At 38.5% G+C, this 17,342-nt stretch overlaps 1 protein-coding gene across 9 annotated transcripts in view; it reads right to left on the bottom strand.

The window, feature by feature from the left end:
- The window catches only part of LOC119844754 (notchless protein homolog 1), a 65,071-nt gene that overhangs the window by 32,471 nt on the left and 15,258 nt on the right, over window positions 1-17,342 (bottom strand). For 6 of the 9 annotated variants that reach the window (XR_006276243.1, XM_038376077.2, XM_043499541.1 and 3 more), the window contains 10 exons: window positions 14,913-15,470; window positions 11,254-11,352; window positions 9,942-10,026; window positions 9,386-9,509; window positions 7,945-8,081; window positions 6,540-6,684; window positions 5,482-5,658; window positions 2,896-3,005; window positions 791-873; window positions 116-168 (listed from right to left, as the gene is read on the bottom strand). Coding sequence is in view for 8 of the 9 variants with exons in the window: in XM_038376077.2 (XP_038232005.1) it covers window positions 116-168; window positions 791-873; window positions 2,896-3,005; window positions 5,482-5,658; window positions 6,540-6,684; window positions 7,945-8,081; window positions 9,386-9,509; window positions 9,942-10,026; window positions 11,254-11,352; window positions 14,913-15,470 (1,571 nt within the window). In the remaining variant the exon portion in view is untranslated. Of the gene's footprint in view, window positions 1-115; window positions 169-790; window positions 874-2,895; window positions 3,006-5,481; window positions 5,659-6,539; window positions 6,685-7,944; window positions 8,082-9,385; window positions 9,510-9,941; window positions 10,027-11,253; window positions 11,353-11,677; window positions 12,012-14,912; window positions 15,471-17,342 lie in introns of those variants that run through there. The other 3 variants (XM_043499546.1, XM_043499545.1, XM_038376083.2) reach the window with 3 other exon arrangements.

Genomic DNA, 17,342 nt, shown 5'->3' with positions numbered 1-17,342 from the left:
GAATGTCAGACAAATAAAGCGGTCAGGACCGAGAACCAGAGAATATTCTTCATCCGTAATTGTAATGGTAAATCCAGATTTTTACACTCATAAACGTTGCTTGAAAACGGCATACCTCGTCCGTGTTTCCTTGCACCCATTTCTTCATAGCTTGTGAAAACATGGACCCTTATTGTTGAGGAAAAAAAAGGAAAAAGCATTCAAGGCAAGTATTAGTAAACTCAGCCAAGTAGCCTTGTCGCCCTACTCTGGAAAAGCCTATCTGCACATCCAGGCCAGGGACTGGGAGACTCTGCTGCTAGTGCTGGGGAAAGCAGTGCAGATGCCATGGGGCACATGTGGAAGACAGGTACTTAGGGGGAGGCCTGGCACTGAGTCAGGCCCATTCCTCTGCTACAGCTCCCTGGAAGCACACCAAGGAACAGGACGAGAGTGGATACAGTGGGGTGGGAAGCCGGCCGAGAACTGAGCCAGCGAAGTCCTTTTTTTAAGTTCAAATGCATAAGAGGTTTTATCAGCTCAGCTCTTAGCCACTTCCCACCCCCTGCCAGGCTCTGTCAATAGTTCAAATCCCAGATGTTTCCCACAACACTCCTCCTGCTGGAGCAGGAAAGCAGGGTCTGGCTGGGGAATGAGCATGGGCTGAATGTATAGGACGCCTCTGCTTGAAAACGTATATGGAATGGCTCTGGAGACCACAGAATCCTGCTCATCTTGGCTGTTGCAAGCAAGGAAGAGGGCAGCTGCTACTAAATGTTTACAGATGCAAAGGAGGAAGGAGAAAGCAAACCTTTTGATTTCTTTACATCAGGTTCTGGTTCAGACTCTCTGATAAACTGTCCCAGGTCACTGACTCTTCCAAATGTCATCTTCCTGCAGCAAGAGGAGGCAGTAGACAAAGCTATGCAGGTTAACCAGGGGTGCAATGTGAAAAACTGTCCAGTAGAAGCAGAGCAATGGCTCTCTACAATGCCTAAGAAGTGCTTGGGCTCAACAGTCAGGGCTACCATTTTACCATCCCGATATCTTCCCTCTTTCATCTAAATCCCAAGTTTATTTTACGGAATACATTTCTAGAAACTCAATAGAGGTACAAACCTCAAAATGATTAGATTGTACCACATTAAAGTCTGTGTCAGTAAGTGCCCCAATTGCTGCCATCAAAATGAATTATTAGGGAACAACTGATTTAAGTTAAAGGTGACCTGAAAATTAAAGAAAGTTGGCTTGTGCTTTTTATGATTAATTAAGTTGCCCCATCTCCCAAAAGTATTTAGTTCTTTACATTAGAAATTTAGCTTCTGTCTAGCCTGTAAGACACTGACAACACAAAAAGGAACCAGAACAGTGAAAGTTAAGCAGTTGAGATTGAAAGGGGTTTTTAGTCAGATGTTTTAAACTTTCTCCTGAAACATACATAATTTCCATGGCTAGTTAATATTTTGGAAAAAAGAAATCTTTGTAAAATATTTGACATTTCTGTCCCTTCAATTAACACAAGATCTAATGACATGCATTCCCTGAGATCTCCTAGAACCAGATAGTCCTCTGGCAACACTCGGGATGACCAGAGTTTACATTCCTGATATTTCTTTGGGGGCAGGGAGGGGGGAAGAGCAGAAAAAACTACATTTCCAGGACACCTTCTTTCCTTATACATCATAAAGTAGCAAAAAAGGGGCAAGTCCAATTTAAAAAGTGCTGTATCATTTTGTGTTACATCCGCAAAGAGCAACTTCCTTACACGTGACCCCTTATTTTAAGGAATCCACATTTTTTTTTTTTATTATATAAGCCATAGGAAAAGCATCTCTGTTTGAGCGAGATGGGAAAAAAGGCAGAAAACAGAAGCTTCCAGTACTCGGGTGACTATCACAATAGGAAGTAACTTAAGAGGCAGAAAAAAAAATACAATCCACTGGGATTATGGAGAGCAACAGTTTCTTCTCTATTTGGTAAGAGGGAGGAAGACAATCAAGGATGCACATTGCACTATTGAGATTTTCTGGGCTTGCTTCCTTCTAATCCAATACCTATCAGTGAGAGATCAGGAAATACTAAATTTATTTCTGGCACAGGGGAAACATCTTGGAATCAACACAGTGCAGTTTAAAATAATTTTTAAAGTAAGAGCTTTTATTATTAGTGTTCAAATTATCAACTGGTGGATTTTTTTTGGTCAGAGAGGCACAAACATGAAGACATTTCTATGTGCATCATACTATTTAAATAACCATTACTTTCAAGAAATAAAACAGAATAAACACAGAGTGAAACTATCCTGTAAGATATCAAGACTGAACCTGCCCTTGTGGGAGAGGCAGGGGAAGGTGGAATGATTCCATCAATTTTGCAAGCTGGAGAGATTCAATATTTTAACCTGCTGCAGGTGTTGAGAGGCTCCTCACAGAATTACTATTTGGTGAGATTTACCTGAAAGGAAAAACTCAGGGCCTCTAATTCAGGAGTCTCAAGCCTAGCATATATGCCAGTACTGGCATTTCAGGCATTGAGGCTGACACTCATATTTCCCTCTCCCTGGGAGATATAAATATAAACCTCTTTCTCATGGTTGACCACTATTGTTCAACTCCAAATTCAATAGTGCTCCCATGGCTGAGAAGTTAGGAGTTTGAAGCAGACCAAATTCCACTGTGAGTTACAGCTTGCTTTATTCAAAAGGGAGGCAGGCAGACACTGGCTGATACAGTTACCTGAAGAGGTAGAATACTTTTCATCTAACTAATGCTCTACAACTATAATAGTCTACTGGAATGAAACAAGAGTGCTACAGCTTGCATCTATCTGCACTGTTAATACAAAGGAACACAACAAGAATGAAACAAAAGGTGAAGCACAAACATGAAAGAATGATAGACACTGAATAAACCTTACCCTGCATAAGTTCGTTGATATAGAGATTCTGGATCCAGACTTGCAGCATCTACAATTATTGCTTCATCAAAATTTTTCAGGATTTTAACATTAGCCTTTTTGACACTGGACTACAACAGAAATTCTAAATATTAGTGCCAAATGCAGAGAACTAAAAGCCACTTAGCACACCAGGTCAAGTGATATTCTAGTTTTCTTGTACACTATAAAATAGTTCAAAGTTTCTAAGTAGGCCCAAAAATAGTCTACAGCCTCCACCCCACAAAATATGAATTTCAAAGTGACATAGTTTTTAAACAGACAATAATAAAGTACAGTTACATGAACAGAGCATAAAAAAGCAAAAAGTGTAATACACAAGTCAAAATATGTCTATTTAAAAAGAGTGGTTGACTGAGTGGATTTGTGTGTGCGTGCATATATTTGTTTCTGAATTTAAAACAGGGAGCTCTCTCAAAAGCTGCAGCTATTAAAAAATCCCCCTAATTCCAGCCATCTACTTGGTAAATATGTGATTAATCCTCAATGGAAATACATGGTTCCTATGAAATGTAGTATGTTTTCTCATACACAGAACAGATCATGCATTTCCTAGGCTAGTTGCTTATTTCATCTTAAGGAAAACACAAACATGTGAGTGAGAGTGAGTGCATATATACAGTAACTCGCTAACATGCTATATTTAAATGGAAACTTTAATGGTAGCTGCCTCATAGCAGGCTAATGAGGCACGTTGGGAGACCCTATTATATATAAAGTGGAAGCACACAATAGAGAATACTCTCTTTCAGCTGCATAACTATCTACACCATTATACACAGTGTTCTATTTTTTAACATATTCTGCCATTTATATTGCAAAATTCCTCGCAGTTTGTTCTACAGTACTTAGTCCATTCAGTGGCACAGCTCTGGCAGGCTACACTGGTGACTTTATGCCCCAACACCCGTGTTTATCAGACAGGATGTTCAAACCATGTCAATATCTGCTTGCAGTTGATGTTATTGCTATTACTTTGGTTAGGCTGTGAGGAAATTGTTTTGTAGGATTTCTGGAACTGTTCTGCCGTAAAGCCAAGCTCAATATCTGAAGTGAATTAAGTCTCTGGTAACTTGGAGCCCACTGCTATATGCTGCCTCTGTTCCATATCTGAATGTAATGTGAACTAAAATTTCATTTTCACTTGTGATAGACAATTCCAGGTTAAAAATGTGTTTGCCATTAGCCAAGAGAAAAGTTCCCCGACGTGCTTTGCTCTGTTGGCCACTTCTCAGGCTGGACCCACTTATAAGTGCAACACACATGGCACAAGCTTGAGAAAACTGCATTCTAAGGGGGGAGAAATGGGTGAAGAACCAGAGAAGCCATTAATGAAGCACAGAAAAACCTGGAGTTGAGATAAAACAAGACTGTACTTTCACCAAGTCACTGAACAAAAGTAAACGTAATCTAATCTCTCATTTTTCAACAAAGTTAGAAAGCAACTGAGTGTCAAAGGAAGCCAGTTGCAGTCTCACTTCCAAATAGTTTACAGAAGAGTCTAACTAGTCTTATTTAGTGTTTTCTTAAAAAGCTCTCTGCCTGCCTCAGCAACAGATCTTTATTCACAATGTAGTCATCTTTAACTGCACCATATACAAACAGGAGCCCAAACTCAGATATCACCACCATGTAGCTCAGCTAATTACAAGCAGAATTTGTTTGGCACAAGAGTTCTTTTTTAGAAGTCCAGAGAGACTCAACTTCTAACCAGTTAAACTGACTGGACATCTAGTGAATAAAGCACAACAGAATCTGGTGGGTCCTTTCTGCTTTCGTAGAAACCTAAATACTAGATATTCACTGTTATTTCTCTCTACGCCAGTAGCTGTCTCTATTTTATCCTGAAAAAGAAATGTTCTGCTCCTAGGTTAAATGTCTTGCTGTAATTTACAGGAACTAGATTGTTGTAAAGTACCATGCTATTGTAAATAAAACCTAAGAGCCATAACTTGCGTTGTTTATATTTTAACTGTACAGCAATTTATTCACAGTTGTCAACACTAAAAAGTCAGCATTTTCCAGCAGATAAAACACATCATAGATACTGTTTTGCTTTTTTAAGGGAAGACCTACAGTATTTCAGATACCACTGTGTACTATTGCTGTCACGTCTAATGACAACCACTGTCTAATAATGCAAATTGTAATAGGAAGTCTTCATTGCACATTAATTAGTTTAAAAATAATTATTGAAGAAATTAAACCAAAGATGATGTACTTTCTGTACGTCTCACAGCAGTATTTGAACAGTATTATAGTAAGAGGCGCAACTTTGGTTAGGAATAGGAGCTATGCTAAATATTGCAGTGTATTTTTCTATGTAAAATTACTTTTATTGATTGAATTAAGACAGATAAGGTGGAATAAAGATTTCCTACTATAATATAGAATTTAAAAGGAAAGCTAAATGTGATACTTAAATTACATGAAACTGTTCCCTTAACGAAAGCTTCTTTACATGTAATTCTTCACGTTTGGTGATGTCACTGTGGAATGACCACAGCTGCTATGAGGATGGAAGTAAAACAAAATTTTTTTTTTTACCTGGGACGCAGAGCCTTCAGAGCCAGTTGTGTGAGGCTCAGTGTCAGGACAGCTACTGGGGCCTTGTACAGTCAGTGCAATATTTCCCCCTGCAAATTCATCTCCTCGTACTGAATGGATGAGATCATTCAAGTATTTGTAATAAAGGTTGCTGGACAAAAAGCCAGGTAAAAAAACCTAGGAAACAGAGGAATTGGTTTTGTTGATAAAAAGGTAGAAGATACAATCAAAATGAATGACTATTACAGTGGCACACACAGGACAGGAGAAGGGGTATCGGACCGTATGCGGGAACTAAAGGCTCATCTACCCTTGGAGCTATGCTGAACAAGAATGTCCATACAGGGAGTTATTCAGGAACAGGTATAGTGATTTAAATTCACACCCTACTTTAATCTACATTTATTTTTTAGTATAGACATGCCCTATGTATCAATATTTAAACTCTCATTTCAATCTCTGAAGGGTTTAAGCACTTGCCTTGTGCTTTTTGCTCCTACTCCGTTTCTCCCTATCCTTGTAGTCTGAAAATGTTTTCACTACATTGTTCAAGAGTTTTTACCAGCTACAGAACGCAACCACTATCTTCACGACTCAGATACTTCAGTTAGTGACCTATTGTTATATGGCAGTTACAAGAGAATTGCAAAGCAACTCCTAATGATCAGCTATCAGTATTTTTAACAAGTCTTTTTCTGCAAAGATGTGGGCTGGACAGAGAGGTAATGAGGGAGGAAGTGGGTTTCTGGAAGGAAACAAAAAATTAGCTGAGGTTAGCAGATGACCTCAGAAGAAAGTTTGAGATATATTAGACTGTGGAATAGTCTCCACTTCACAAAAAAAATTAACAGAAATCTCTTTGCTTGGAAGATTTAAAAACAGACTGAACAAAGCACACTGGAAAATATATAATAGGGAACAATTCTACATTACCTAGGCAGCAAGAGGGTGAAAGATTAAGAACTGATAGAATTTTTTCCCCCCATCTCTAATTTTATTATTGATCATCTTTTCTCTCTACTAGTTTCCAAGAATGTTTTCAAAAAGCTCTCGCTCACCTTCTCCATGGTGGTCCAGGCCTGCCGTAATGGAGTAGTAAAACAGTTAGGGAGTGGACCTCCTTCTCTGCAGATATTGGATTCAATTTCTAATCGCACAAAGTCATCAAATCCAAGAGGATGTGTGGCTTGAAGGGAGAAGTACCTGCAGCATATGATAGTGGAAGAAAAACATACATAAGACAAGTTTCAAAATGTTCACAGGTGGGTAAAATAACTTTATCACTAGGTGGTCATTAGGTGGCCACTAGCCTCAAAACGAATGTACAAATGATATCCAAAAGGTTAGGAAAAAATCCCTGAACTGAGGAAAAACATGTTTCATAAATACCTCCTTAAATGAGAGAAGAGTAAATGGAATAAAGTACATTATGTGACTGCTTATGGGCAGTGTTACACACACAATACTATGTTGTAAAGCAAGGAGGCGGCAAGCACTAAGAACCCAAAGCAAGTTCATATCTTTTAACTGCACTATTAAGCAACTGATTTTAGGGAATTGAGAAGAACTGGTTAGTTTGAAATAGGTCAGGGATTGTTCCCTCTCTCACTGACACCAGTTCCTAACACAGCAATAAATGAATTCAACACAACTTGTGGCCCTGGGTACTCAAACTTCAGCTTTAGTACAAGCTTTCTGAGAAGCAGTTTAGGAAATCATTATTGTTTGAACATGATTAAAGTCAACCTGCAAGGGTTCAGGTGGCAGTTACATTATTGGTGCCCTTTCTTGTTTCTTTATGACAGCTAAAGGGAAGTCTGCAAGATTTTTTTCCAAAAAAGTGGTAATTAAAAAAAACAAAAAATGAACAACTTCTTAAATATCAGAAACAAGTGTTTTCTAACCTGTTTTTCCTGGAGGACTCCTAGGAAAACTAGAGAATTAAAGTGGGAAGCTTTCTCAGCCTTCTGTTGAAGGCATGAGGGTGTCTGAATATTGAAGAGCGAGTTTCACTCTCAATTATACATCAGAAGTTTGAATTAAAACCTATTAAACTCAAAACCCAGAGTTGTAAACAGTGACAAACAAATCCTTCCCCTCCCAACTGCCCAGGTCTTATGATGACATAAGGCCATTAGTTCTCCAGCCACCCATAGAGTCCTCCAACATAAATAGGCTAGACAACATTCAATATTTCTCATGTAAGAGCATGCAAGATTACTTTCAAAGTTTTTAGACTTCTTTGTACACAAGGAACTTAAAAAAGGCAATTTTCCACCCATTTATTTAACAAACATGCTCTTCAGCATGTGCCCCTCAGTCCCATATACCAAGCACACAGAAAGCCAAGAATGTAAGATGTTTACTGAACAAGAGAATATCGCTGTGTTCAATGCCACATATGTAAGTACTAGATTTTTCAAACTGGAACTGTGGAGGCAAATAATTGTTAGAACAACTTACCTATCATATAAAATCATGGCATCATTCTGTGCCTCCTGCCCATCATACTGGCCCTTTTTGGCAGCTAGCTGAGACTGGAAGTTATCTGCTGCCAACCAGAACTGTAATATATTAACTGCATCTTCCTTTTCCATGTACTATAAGGGAAATTAAGAAATATGAAACATATTCTTTAAAAGAAAACAGATTTTAGCTAAGAAGTGGAAGGGAAACATAGGCAGGCCTGGTCCCTTTTCAAATACACCCCCCAAAAACTTGAATCATATATCAAAATACAAGAGTTATCTGGGCAGATACCATATAGGTCTTCTGGATGCTCAGATGTATTGTTACACAAAGCAGGGATTAACAGTCTGTCTTCACTCACAAATACAATAAAAAAAATCAGTAACAATAAAGGCCAATATTTCAGTGTCAGATGATGCTTGGATAATTACATGTACGTGTACTGTATGAAAACACATAGGAACACAAAAAAATAATTTTCACATTGTGTGGACTTTATCTTAATGCAACATGAAACAGTGTGGGTGTTTGGGCTTCTTAATCTGCCATTTCAAGACATATGGGCCAGTTTAATTTGCAACACTCTTAGGCCATGAAAACATGTTTGCCCCGCTGAAAAGCCCAATTCCCCAAACTTAGAGAGCACTGCTACTGTGAAGAGGTTTCAGATTCAAAACATTCATCATGTTCTGGTCTGAAGCCATGCTGGTGAAGCCAATGGAGTTACTCTGGATTTATACCAGCATGACCCAGGTCAAAATCTTGCCCAGTACTTCTTGTCAATGCTTCTTTTGGCAAGATTATAAAATAGCTAAAAGCCAAGGCAAGATTAAACAATTCTACCTGCCAGCAGTTTACTCTGCAAGAGATTAAGTTGTTGTGCCCATCACTTTGCTACAAAAATTTCTGGTACTTCTTTAGGGCTTTTCAAGATTCTCAAAAAGCTTTATAGATATTAAACCTCCTAGCAGCCCTGTATGGGTAGGTAAATGAACTGTTACAATCATAGGATTGGAAGGGACCTCAAGAGGTCATCTAGTCCAGTCCCATGCACTCATGGCAGGACTGAGTATTATGTAGACCATTCCTGACAGGTGTTTGTCTAACCTGCTCTTAAAAATCTCCAATGATGGAGTTTCCATAACCTCTCTAGGCAATTTATTCCAGAGCTTAACAATGTCCTGTTACAGAGCAAAAAGAGTGCTATGAAGGAGCTCTAAACAGGAGACGAGGTGTGAAAGCTCAGCCTAAAAGATAACACAGAAATTATGTTTGCAGTGATTTTACAGAAACAGGAAAAAATAGTTTAATGCATTTGTTCCTAGCACTAGGTATATTTAATATTTTCAAGTTATATAAAGGGCTCCTAAAATAAAGCTGTTATGGCATACATGGTTTTATTACAGTACACTGAGAGGGTGGGAGAGAAACTTACTTCAGAAAAATAGAACAGTGCTGATTCACAGAAGAGTATATCAGCCAGGTAAACAGTCCCACTGGTCAGCACCTCAATCTGATATTTACAGAAATGGTGACTTCGCAAAAATTCACTAAAGTGCCTGCACATGGACAAAGCAATATTAAATATCATTAGCTATCAAGTGCCAACAGCAAACATGGTATTTACAAATAAAACCGTCCCTACCCCAAGATTCTTAAAAATCTAGTCAGATAAAGGCAAAACAGATAAGAAACAATAGCGTGTGGTACGTCTGTATGAACTGAAAGTGGTGTAATTATCTAGCAGCAGCATTTATAAATGACTTCAGGGAAGCAATAATGATAACAGATTTGGAGTAGAAGGAGGGGCTTTGGAGCATGAAGACAGACTGTTCCAAGTATAAGAGGTGGCACAGAGTGACTTAGCACAATTATTATTCACTTAACTATATAAATATGTTTATCCTTAGATCTATGAAACTGTTTTTGAAAAACAGCATAAGAGGAAAGAACACACAACATGATAAAGCCAAACTACGGAATCAACTTACTCTTGTTCCATTGCATTAAACACTATTGACTGTGCAGTAACGAAACAGTTAGGATCCACCTGTCCATCCTCCCCACAAATCTTTGCTGTAAAAGAGACCAGACAAATTTTAATGGGGAGTTGGGTTTATTTAGCTAAAAGAAATCATTGGTGATAAGTCGAATGAAAAAAAATCAACAGTTCAAGCCAACTGGGATTAACAAGTTCTGACTGTTCAAATAACTTTTTAAAAGTTTTATTTCAAATGTTGTCTATAAAATGAGAAGGATATTCTCATGGATAAGATATTGAACTGGGACTCAGGAGATCTGGGTTCTATTCCTGACTATGCCAAACATGCCTGTATTAACATAAGCAAGGTCATTTTCTCCTCTGTACTTCAGTTTCTCCTCTGTGCTTCAGGGGGAAGGGATGTTTGAGCATTGGCCTGCTAAACCCAGGGTTGCGAGTTCAATCCTTGAGGGGGCCATTTAGGGATCTGGTGCAGAAATTGGGGATTGGTCCTGCTTTGAGCAGGCGGTTGGACTAGATGACCTCCTGAGGTCCCTTCCAACCCTGATATTCTATGATTCCCATCTGAATAATGTGGATTAAAAAACTTTCATACTAGAGAGAAGATAAATCACTTAATGCAGTGGCTCTTAGCCTTTCCAGACTACTGTACCCTTTTCAGGAGTCTGATTTGTCTTGCATACACCCAAGTTTCACCTCACTTAAAAACTACTTGTTTACAAAATAAGTGCCACAGCACACAATACAAATATACAAAAGTGTCACAGCACACTATTACTGAAAAATTGCTTACTTTCTTATTTTTACCATATAATTATAAAATAAATCAATTGGAATATAAATATTATACTTACATTTCTGTGTATAGTCTATAGAGCAGTATAAACAAGTCATTGTCTGTATGAAATTTTAGTTTTTACTGACTTTGCTAGGCTTTTTATGTAGCCTGTTGTAAAACTAGGCAAATATCTAGATGAGTTGATGTACCCCCGGGAAGACCTCTGCGTAACCCCCAAGGGTACACATACTCCTGGTTGAGAACCACTGCCTTAATGTATGTGAGGTGCTCAGATGCTACAGAAATAAGCACCATAGAAAAATTTAATAAATAGTTGGGGATTTCTGAAGTAATTAGGTGTATATTTTACAATCTATTTACTGCTAATGTTATAAACTCAAAAAGTGAAAACACAATTCTGTTGTTTTGAGAAAAAGGAATCCATTCTGTTGCACACCAATGCTATTGCTTTTGAGAGATGCAATGGGTCAAGTCAATTTTATTAAATACAGCATGTTCTTACCCACTATATCATTCCTCATTGCCTCTGTAATAGGTATTGGTTTAGCAGCATCTGGAGAAATATATTTGGTAAAAGTAATAACTGCATCCCGCTCTATACCTAAAAGAAGAAAACACAAGTTGAACTTAAGATCCATTGATGTATATCTGTAAGATGAATAAATGATATGCATTTCCACTTAGGAACAGGAAGCATCTACTCAGAAATGGCTCTCCTTTCCTCCAGCCTTTTAACTTCCTATTCTATTCTCCGGACAGCAATTCCTATCATGACAGCCCTGTCTTTAGGCAGGTTACAGCACACCCCAGGCTACTGAAAGAACACCATGCTCCAGCCAACAGGACTGAATAAGAGGGGTGCAGCTCTGCAATCCCTCACGTCCACCACATGGGTGGAATATATTATCTCCCAGGCCCACCCATACCTCAGTAAAGCAAGAATCCTAAGAAAGCTCCCAAACTCTGGCCCTCTTCATAGTTGATCAGAAAGCTGCCACGTTACAGTGGAATTCTGGTATTTTTTAAACTGAGGTATCAGAAGTACTACAAGGTCCCATGCACCTATTTTCTGTTATCATCCATGTTGTTGTCCTAACTCCTTCTGACAGACACCATCCTTAAACACAGAAAATATGTTATAAGTACAACCCCCCCTGAAAGAATTAGTCAATGAAAAAATAAGTTGCACTACCAGGCTGTGCAACATCAGAGACATCTATCTTAAGCCTGGCATTATTAACACATGAACTGCATTTGCTTTTAGCCTCAAACACAAAGCTTGTTAAAGGTTTCAGAGTAGCAGCCGTGTTAGTCTGTATTCGCAAAAAGAAAAAGGAGTACTTGTGGCACCTTAGAGACTAACAAATTTATTTGAGCACAAAGCTTTTGTGAGCTACAGCTCACTTCATCGGAGGCATTCAGTGGAAAAACCACTGAATGCATCCGATGAAGTGAGCTGTAGCTCACAAAAGCTTGTGCTCAAATAAATTTGTTAGTCTCTAAGGTGCCACAAGTACTCCTTTTCTTCTTGCTTAAAAGGTTGTTTCTCTTACCTCCACTTTCAAGTAATCAAGTCCCTAAATGTAATAGATGGAAACTAGAAACTATCTGAACGCTACACAACCTAAATGTCACTTCTTAGTATAAAATTCCATTTAGTTATATTATATTTCATTAAGACACACTGTTGGAAAACTAATTTGTTTATGACAAACCCTTAATGGGTTTCACTTTACTTGTGGAAATTCAGTTATAAGTTCAGTTTCTTCAAATCAAATGAGTTCAGTAAACATACAAAACTTAATTTATGCTCTTTTGACAAGCTTGTCTTTGGTAACTGGAAATTGTTAATACAGATGAATAAGGAAAGAATGATCATTTTATGATTACTGTTCTGAGTCGATACTATGCAGAGGGCTTACATTACAACTAGAAACGGTTCCTCTCCTCTTATACACAAGAGCATCCAATCAGCAACAGAATTAAACATCTTTTTCTTTCAATTTGAATAAAAATAAAATTGCCATTAGCTAATTTTAGTTTCCATTTAGCAAAAATGTCAAGAACCCCCCAAAATTTGAATGAACTCTGTAGCCAAGTCAATGACAATGTCACGCATCTATGCCCCAAACCCTTTAGATTGCTTAAAAACAAACAAACAAAAAAACCAAAAAACAGTTCCTGCAAACACTCCCCCCACACCCTTTTTTAAAAAATTGTAATAGCAACTCGAGGCCCCAAATTGAATTGGAGTTTCACTGTGCTAGATGCTGTACATGAGAACTGGTCCCAGCCCTAAAGAGCTTACAATCAAAATACACAAGATAGACGAAGGTCAGAGGAAAAGGATGCAATACTCAAGCAGACAATGTGTTGTGAAAGGGATGTTTCATTTTTGTTGTTGTTTAGACACACACACATAATTGGGCAGGTGCAGGGTGAGGAGAAACACAAAAGGGGCTTACAGGACATGCCACTTATTAACATACTACCATAAATAAATCAAATTACTGTCTGTGCTCCTGCTCATGGTAATAAGTACTACTCGCAGCAGTAAGTGTGTGAAGGATTGAGCCCCAAATTAGAACAAATCAATTATGAGACGCTTGATCAAATAAATCTGAGAGCAAAAACATTTTCCGTACACATTCTTGAGAGGATTTGTAACTATATGTTATTTTACAAGATACAATATAGACAGCCTCCAGGCAGAGGCAACTATCATCCTCCTTCCCGCATTGTCATTCAAGTTTTGCGACAATTTTTTAAAATAGAAAAGCCATTACAGAGATTGACTTGATTTCACAAGATTACTCATGTAGGTACAGGTACAATGCCAGAGTATGTAATGGTTTTGATGTCTGTTTGACAGCATAATATTTAACACAAATCTTTCAAAAGATGATACAAAGGAGTTCAGCCTAAACACTGGCCTACACAGAATCTTGACAGTTCCTGCTTTCAGAATTCAATGCCTCCTTTTTTTTTAACCTCTGCTGCTACTGAGAATGTATTTGTATTTATATATATATATATATATATATATATATATATATATATATATATATATAAAAATGTAAACGTAAAAACAAACTGAGCTAGGGCATCATTCTCAGCAGCAGTATGAGCCGGACTTATTTATTTTAAAGAAAGTTACATGGGATAAATCTAAGGTTAGAGCTCCATCATGGCTCTGTGGTCTAAGCAGGTCTGTTTGTTAGGGTATCAATGCGGAGAGTTCCTTTAGTGACTCAGTTAATAAAACAAGAGGTGGTTTTCGTGGTTGCTTTGTTCGTCAAAGTGATTCTTTAGCTTTGTCCCCCAACCCCTGCCCATCCACCTTTCCAACCCACAACATTTTCTTTTCTCAATGAAGTAGAATATTTATTTTGGTACATCCGTCTAATCTCATCGACTTCAGTGGTCTGATGGCAGTACACATCCCTGAACATTCAGCAGGCCCAGGAATGATTTTGCCCATAACCTTTTAAGTGTTCCACTTCACAGTGTCAATTGGTATTAATGAGAGAAATGTGAGCACACTGAGGGGAGACTCCCAAACTGGATGCCTCCTATGTGACCAGAATTAACACATTAAAACTATCACAATTGTAATAAGCCCACATCTTTTGTTTCTCTTTAGGGTTGTGTGTCATTTAAACTATCAATAGTTAACATGTAGTCTTTAACATGGAAATTGATAAGACCTAGAGCAACTGCAAGTTCGTAAGAGTTTTCCTAGGATTTCAGGATAAGGGAAGCTTCTTGAGGTAACTATTGTCAGAATCAGACATGAATCTAGCACAATTAGTCCTCTTAACGTGATGATTGTTCATCTCTCCATTTATGCCTTTCCTTGGGAATAGGATTGCTTCTGCAGGAAAATCCACCTACACTGTAAAAAATCTGATTTAATGGGTTTACTTGAGAATCCTAAAATTTGATTAAGGATTTTGTAGCACCATAATGCTGAGCTATTATACTAGCAATAAATTAGTCATTTTCTTTGAAAAAAAGTTAGACACATGTTAGTCAGGTGCACCCATACATTAGGAGTAAAATGTATTTTTAAAAAGGTTTTTATTTACCCTCCCATGTTCCTCCACTAGCAGGCAAGAGGCAGAGGAACCGGGCATGCAAGAGAACCACTGATGCACTTACTTTTCATTAGTTTTCCTGACAAGTCCTTTAGTGCAGAAGAGGGGCTGTTTCTGTTTGATACTGTAAGCTTGGAAGAGTCTTGCTGTTCAGCTGGAACAGAATGGGTCCTTGCCTCAGACTTCCCAAGATGAAGTACCCTGACATTATTGCTATCGTGGCTTGACAGCAAGTGGTTCTGAACGTTGCCAATTCTATCATTCAGGTTTGTTGGTACTGTCTTGGTCATGAGCAGATGGACTGTGCTGGAATCCTCCAACCTCTCGTCAAGCAATCCAGTTGGAGAAGATACTGTGGTTTCATGCTGTTTTACTGAGGGAAACACTGGCTCTGCCAATGAACTCTGTTTAACTGTGTTCAGGCTGTGTGCTCTTATGCGGGACCATGTTGTGGAGTGAAAGCTTTCAGCCTCTAACCAGAATTTAACCAAATGTTCCATTCTACGCAGTGCCATAAACTGGATAAAATAAGGGAGGGCAACACTGTCCCGCAGGACTTGCTCAAGGGTCTTTGAAAGGCTTGATTTGGTCTCTTGAGCCTGATAATTCAGACACGATCGGCCTAAAGAAAAAGCATCAGAGTTTACACAATATTCTACATGTTGGCATCTGATATACAATTACCAAAATGCAATGGGGCCCGGGGGGAAGAAGAGAGGGTGGGATTCTGAAGTACCCCTACAAGTTTGGTGTAAAATGCATTTCCTACCCAACAAGTATTTGGAAAGTGGAAATGCCTACCATTTAAAAAAGATATTTATATTTGATCAATCCAGTAAAGTTCTCATCCTATTGTCAAATAGACAGAAAAATTTGATTATTCAACCAGTGTATCAAATACTTGGGCACAAAGAGGCCTTACGCAACTAATCCTTAAGGCATTTGCTAATGCATGCCTAGATCATGTGAGGTGGGAGTGCATGAAAATCAACCTACTCACACAGACTTTGGTTACTCCACTTTCTGCTACCTATGCTCTATACTTTCACATATTAAATTCATGACAGTCATTATAACTGCTATCTTAACTTTCCTCAAACTCTGAATGCATTTTAAAAAACTCTGAAGATAAGCCATAAGAATGCACTGATAACACTCTAGCAACATCGAACACTCAAGCCTTCCTCTGCTCACAAGCTGCGCCATCATCCGGGAGTGAAATCAATCTGTAACAGTCAGTGGATGGTACAGCGAACAGTGCCAAAAAGGCTTTTGAACAGCATATTTATTGAGCATTCCAACGTACAATGAGGAAGTTATTGTAAAATAAACAAAATAGACTTTTATAATGGATGCCTTGTACCCTTTAGCAAACCTGGTTGTCCTTACTGACCCAGAGGATGAGGCAGCTGGAATGCACAAGGCACACACCTTTTATTCTGCACTCTTTGGCAGGGATACAGAGCAGGAGGAACACAGCCTTGGTCTCCTGTTCAGACTTCTCTCTAGCATCCTTGTAGCCTGTTACCTATTCAGTTGGTGGGGGCTTCTTTTGTAATTCCAGGCAGGACACACACCACCTGGGTTTTTTAGTGTTTCTTTTTCTCTTGCAGTAGGTGTTGGATTCTTTTTTAGTGTTTCTTTTTCTCTTGCAGTAGGTGTTGGATTCCACCCTGCCAGCAGCTACATGAAGCACAACAAAAATGAGGGGGTCTCCAGAAGCTGGGGGCTAGTCCCTCATCAGCCTTCTAATCAGTTTTGATTCTGTCCCTTACAAGCTGGTGACTACCAACGCTGAGGATCTATGGCCCTAGAGAATGGCAAAGTCAAGCCTCTATGTAAGATACCACAATGAGTACAATTTAAGAACCTGTGCATCTAAGCTTGTGGCTACTCTGGGGTTAATCCAATGAAGCTTTCCAGTGGCTTAATAAAAAACAAACTGACACTGTCAAAGTAGCCTTAGAGGTCTAGTACAAAGGTACTGCCTACAACACAAATGGCCACAACGTATAGTATGAAGCAAAAGGACTTTTTATGAACTTTTTTTTTTTAAAGTATAATCTGCATTCACTTTAGCCAACCCAAAAATCCATTTATAGAGAACCCATTGGTGATTAAAAGAGCTCTAAACAGAAAACAAAATAAAGTGAGTGATCAGGAATCTAATATTTACAGATGTACTAAGCCTACACAAACTGACACATATCCATGGAGGAACCTGCAATGAAGGAACACAGGAGGGGCCCACAGTGGAACAGACCCATAGCCCATCTAGTGTGCTATCCTCTTTGACAGTGCCATCAACAGTATTTTATAGGAAGGTGCAAGACTTTCATAGTATACTTTACTTTAAATAACTATAGGGTAGGGCACATTTCTTTTTGATCCCAACTGGTAACAAGTATGCTTTATACTGAATGGATAGCCCATGTTATTTTGCTCTTTGCAGTATAACTAAGATACTATTCTTGTGTCTAATTTTTTTAACCTT

This window comes from Dermochelys coriacea, chromosome 17 (genome assembly GCF_009764565.3).
Source record: "Dermochelys coriacea isolate rDerCor1 chromosome 17, rDerCor1.pri.v4, whole genome shotgun sequence".
NCBI lineage: Eukaryota > Metazoa > Chordata > Testudines > Dermochelyidae > Dermochelys > Dermochelys coriacea.
Note: the sequence above shows the minus strand (reverse complement) of the source record. Positions and strands in the feature narration are given on the sequence as shown.